The sequence below is a fragment of the Olea europaea genome, unplaced genomic scaffold, assembly GCF_002742605.1.
Source record: "Olea europaea var. sylvestris unplaced genomic scaffold, O_europaea_v1 scaffold4027, whole genome shotgun sequence".
Taxonomy (NCBI): Eukaryota; Viridiplantae; Streptophyta; class Magnoliopsida; order Lamiales; family Oleaceae; genus Olea; species Olea europaea.
The window spans coordinates 12,833-17,945 of NW_019259899.1; the positions used below are offsets into that span (position 1 = coordinate 12,833).

At 34.4% G+C, this 5,113-nt stretch overlaps 1 protein-coding gene across 2 annotated transcripts; it reads left to right on the forward strand.

Annotated features, from left to right (window-relative positions):
* The first annotated feature begins 853 nt into the window (after window positions 1-853).
* On the forward strand, window positions 854-4,535 carry LOC111387430 (shaggy-related protein kinase alpha-like). Of its 2 annotated transcripts, none has more exons than XM_023011983.1 (13): window positions 854-982; window positions 1,783-1,970; window positions 2,079-2,171; window positions 2,257-2,316; window positions 2,405-2,683; window positions 2,913-2,987; window positions 3,114-3,170; window positions 3,261-3,401; window positions 3,493-3,543; window positions 3,628-3,723; window positions 3,812-3,895; window positions 4,009-4,111; window positions 4,201-4,535. In XM_023011983.1, exons 2-13 carry the CDS (start codon window positions 1,857-1,859, stop codon window positions 4,281-4,283), a joined length of 1,236 nt encoding a protein of 411 aa, XP_022867751.1. In that variant the 5' UTR covers window positions 854-982; window positions 1,783-1,856; the 3' UTR covers window positions 4,284-4,535. The 2 variants fall into 2 exon arrangements, with proteins under 2 accessions (XP_022867751.1, XP_022867752.1); XM_023011984.1 differs by having other exon boundaries at window positions 875-1,004.
* Window positions 4,536-5,113: the final 578 nt, after the last annotated feature.

The window sequence follows — 5,113 nt, forward strand, 5'->3', positions numbered from 1 at the left end:
TTGTTGACTAAGCTTTTTAATGCCCTTTCAAACATTTAGGACGTATTTGAGATCCATTTATTTTAAAATGAGTTTTATAATAGTGATTTTTGAACAACGTATGGTTAAAAAGTAGGAAAAATTTTAAATTTACGTGCAAAATTATTTTATTAGAAGAATATGTAATTGAAAATAAATTTAGAAAAAAATGAGTTTTTAAAGTATATGGTCAAATAGAGGATTAACTTTAAAAGATATTTTTTAAAGAATGATAGATAAGGGAGGATTATACTATATGTACATAATACTTTACCAACAAATAAAGTAACGGAATTTAATTTGATCAAAATCTAATCAATCAAAGGATTTTCCCACTTGCATTTTGATATCTCATCATTATGTAAGATATTATGTAAATAGTTACGTATAAAAAGCATTTTTCGATAAGCAAACATGGACTTCATTCTCCTCCTATTTAAAATAAGGAAAATGCTAGGAGTACATAATATTTTATACATAGGGTGTCCATACTCGAGAGGGACCATTCACGTGAGAGGGTGGGTACACTTGTGTATAAAAAATTACATACATCTATTTTTATCTTTAAAATAAACTTAACCACGTGTAAAAAAGTTACAAATCACGTTTTTTCAAGAATTTTTGCACAAGCAGCGCATGCATAGGCTAAACCTTCAAATGGAAAACAACCGGCGCCGTATATCAGTGGATTGATTTAAAGAATAGGTCTTTGATTTTTGATGCGATGAACATTGAAAATTTTGAAAAAAGCAAAGGTTGAATGGTCAAAAAGTACGGACTGCAGACTCAGAAAAGTAGAAAAAGAATTGGTCCCATTGAATATAAAATGGCCCTTTGCTGACTGATAAATTGACAATCGATCGATTACCAAAAACACCGAATACCCAAAACAGAAAAGCCAAAAAAATAAAAATAAAATTCTAAAAGTATTTTGTTCAGGATTCCAAGACACATTCATCAATCGGTATGCAATCTGAATAATTTCCGTAATTTTTTTTTCCTCTTCCTGGGTTTTTGAATTTCATTTACTGGGTTGTGTGTGTCTGATGTTCTGTTCAATCTACTGAGTGACAGTTCTTATTTTCAATTTTCTCTCAAGAGTTTGTTTCCATGGCTTTTATTTTCCTAGGAAATGTATAAAACGTAATTGATTTTCGAATTTCTGATAGTGTTTATTGAATATTATCTTTTTGCTTTTATTTTCTTTAATCCTAGTTTGTTTTTTTTAGATCTCATTATGCAATGGCAATGGTAAATGATCTTGTTTTTTAGTTTAGGTTTTTTTATTTTTAATGAGTGATCAATACTAAGAGTTTTGGAAATCTTAGCATATTTTCAGTTTTAAGTTTGGTTTTTGTTTCTATAGTTAAGGTGTTTGCTGTCATGTGTGATTTACAATTACAAAATCTTATCTCGAAGGAAAAAATTCCTCTATTTTTTAGCTTCCTGATATTGTTCAATTATCATCGTATGTGAAATGGGTTTTCCGCTTCTTAGCCCAGCTCTTAGAAAATTTCACAAACTTAATTGATATAGATATAGTTTTTCGTCTCAAATTGATTCTGAATCTGAATAATCTGGATTGAATGTTGGACGAAAGGGAGTGGAGCGTTTTTATTGATTATGGGATAGTTTTTTAGTTGATTACATTGCACTCCTTGCTAATCATGATAAGGCCCAGACTAATTTGGCACGATGCATTTTTATATACTTCAAGTAGTTTGATTTTTTAAATTGCCTTGCTCTAACTTATGACTGTTTCAGGTGGGTTATTCTTCTTCTTGATCTGAGACAAATCTGGTGGGAAAGCCCGTTTTGTGTTGTATACTGTGATAAACATGGCTTCAGCAAATGTAGCTCCTGCATCTGGTATTGGAGAACCCGGTGGAAATACTGCTGGTCTAGATAGATTACCAGATGAGATGAATAATATAAAGCTTAGGGACGACAAGGTAGATGACCTGGCATTTTCTTTTCTATTATTCACTAATCACTATTTCATCAATTGTTTTTACAATTATTGTAGTCCTTATGTTATGCACCATTCTTATCAATATCAGGATATCGAACCAACTTTTGTAGACGGTAACGGGGCAGAAACTGGCCATATAATTGTGTCAACAATTGGTGGTAAAAATGGACAGCCGAAGCAGGTAATATTTGGCATCTTAGTTTTTATATTGTGCAACGGTCGATAGGCTTCTTCTCCATTTTAATTATTTACATGTGCTTTGTTAGACTGTAAGTTATATGGCAGAGCGTATAGTGGGACAGGGATCTTTCGGAGTAGTGTTTCAGGTATGCTGTTTCCAAGTGTTTATGAGTTTTTCAATATATGTCTTCAGTGAGTTGATAGATTCAGTGTTCTTAAACCTTCTATGCGCAGGCAAAATGTTTAGAGACGGGTGAAACTGTTGCAATTAAAAAGGTTCTTCAAGACAAGAGATACAAGAACCGTGAGCTACAAACCATGCGTCTCATAGACCACCCTAATGTTGTGTCTTTAAAGCACTGCTTCTTTTCAACAACTAAGACTAAGAAGGATGAGCTTTACCTTAACTTGGTATTGGAGTATGTTCCTGAGACTGTTCATCGGGTGATTAGACACTATAGCAAGATGAAACAGAGAATGCCAATGATATATGTGAAATTGTATGCTTATCAGGCACGTTCACTTCCATTGCTGATGTTTATATTTTGGTCTAACTTTTGTATTTAATCTTAATGCATCATTGAGATAAACTTGTTCTCTACCAGTCAATTGTCTTGATTGTGGAATATCATTGAGAAATCGGAATCTGTGTTATCAAAGGATTTCCTGCAATTATTTCTAGTATGGAATGAGTCAATCATCCACTTTGGGAGCCATTCTTATTCATTCATTTTTCGTGCAGATTTTTAGAGCACTGGCTTATATCCATGGCAGTATTGGGGTATGTCACAGGGACATTAAACCTCAAAATGTACTGGTAAGTTGATGAAGCATTTGTGTCGGCAATGTGCCCTGACAAGCAAACCCCAAACCCCTTCCCCTTTACCTGCTTCATGAAAAAGAAGTTCAGTTTCATTAATTGCCATGTATCTTTGATTCACAGGTCAATCCACATACTCATCAATTGAAACTATGCGACTTTGGAAGTGCGAAAGTCTTGGTTGGTATCTTTACTTTTCTCCAATCGATATATTTTCCTATATTTAATATCCCGGTGCCATAATATAATTTTAATCGGCTTAATGTTTAGGTTAAAGGAGAGCCAAACATTTCATATATATGTTCTAGATATTATCGGGCTCCAGAACTGATATTTGGTGCAACGGAATACACTACCGCCATTGACATCTGGTCTGCTGGATGTGTATTGGCTGAGTTATTGCTGGGACAGGTTGGTTAATCAGTTCATTAAATTCGTCTTTCCTCAATTTAAATGAAGTTATGTTCGGATTCTGATAAGAAAATTTCCATGGAGATTTCAGCCTCTTTTCCCTGGTGAAAATGGAGTGGATCAGCTTGTTGAAATTATCAAGGTAATTATGAGCAGGGCAATCCTTTTGTCCCTCTTTTGCGGATTTAATAGTTTGGTCTATTGAAATATGTCTTTTTGCATATAGGTTTTGGGCAGCCCAACAAGGGAGGAGATAAAATGTATGAATCCCAATTACACCGAGTTCAAATTCCCACAAATTAAAGCACACCCATGGCACAAGGTAAAATGGATATAGCTGCAGCCTGCATGAGCCTCTTTTCGACTGGTCATTCTTTGAATGGGTAATTTGACTTTATTTTCATCTTCAGATATTTCACAAACGCACGCCTCCAGAAGCTGTGGATCTTGTGTCAAGGCTTCTGCAATATTCTCCCAATCTACGAAGTTCTGCTGTGAGTACAAAAAATCATTTTCGTCGATCTATCTTCACATAATTGTTGTATTGAAATTGTCAACGACGGAAAGTTCATTTCCATGATTCTCGTTTATTGGTCGCTTAATGCAGTTAGAGGTGTTGATTCACCCATTCTTTGATGAGTTGCGTGATCCAAACATTCGCCTGCCAAATGGACGTTTTCTTCCTCCATTGTTCAACTTTAAGCAACACGGTAGAACGCATTCCTTGAACATCTTTCTTATGCCATCCTTTCTTTCAAATGTACATTTGGGTGATTTCCTTTCGTTTTTTGTTCAACAGAACTCAAGGGCGCTTCTGTGGAGTTGCTGGGGAAGTTGATTCCAGAGCATGCAAAAAAACAATGTGCATTCCTTGGTCTGTGATGTGGTTGATCATCATCTTTGTGTATATGCTACTAACTGAGGAAAATGAGTCAATAACTTTTTTTAATTACAATATATTCCTATTTATTGTATTTGGTTTTAGCTGTGGAGTAAGAAAGTTGCAAGGTTGTAACCATTTTTTGTAATGACTATTGTTGAACAGGAGCTCAATTTTCTCCCTTTCTGGTGTAATATTTGTTTACCGTTGTAATGTAATATAAAACGAGAATTCGTTTTGGTTTTACTGTTTAATTTTTATGACATATTTCCAATGGAAGAAGCTGTTTGTACAGCCCTCTCAATGTGCTGTGGGGTCGCACCCTTTTTTTAATGGCGCGGACACTCCTGATGTGAGGGGACTGTGAGCCGTGTTGTGTGCCGAGCTGTGCACACAGCTCAGTGCTCGGCACACGGCTCATTTCCAATATGGTTACTAGTATGAGGACTTGAATCGATTGTAATTAAGAGCCAAAAGTGAACTTAAACAGTGTTTTATATTTTGGTAATATACATGTGGATGGCTGACACTGGGAAGGATGTTGTGCTTGCTTATGTTAGACAATGTACTAGATACTGACCATGCAACCTATATATTTGATAGAATAATACTAAAGTACCAGTGAAGTTAGAGCATCAGCACTTAATAGATTTAATTAAATGAATCATTTGATGTTGTATCTAAGTTAACCTAGTTGAGTCCCAATTTTCCTATTATTTTTTTACATTACTCATTTTCAATTATATATTACTCATTAAAATAGTATTACATGCATATCAAATTTTTTACTATTTATTTATTTATTTTTAACTATACATTTTTCATCAATTTA

Bases quoted from the DNA above. Each gene is read 5' to 3' on its own strand.
- LOC111387430 (XM_023011983.1), top strand. From the start codon at position 1,857: ATGGCTTCAGCAAATGTAGCTCCTGCATCTGGTATTGGAGAACCCGGT. The intron at 1,971-2,078 runs GTAGATGACCTG...TATCAATATCAG, and splicing joins TAAAGCTTAGGGACGACAAG to GATATCGAACCAACTTTTGT. The intron at 2,684-2,912 runs GCACGTTCACTT...TTTTTCGTGCAG, and splicing joins TGAAATTGTATGCTTATCAG to ATTTTTAGAGCACTGGCTTA.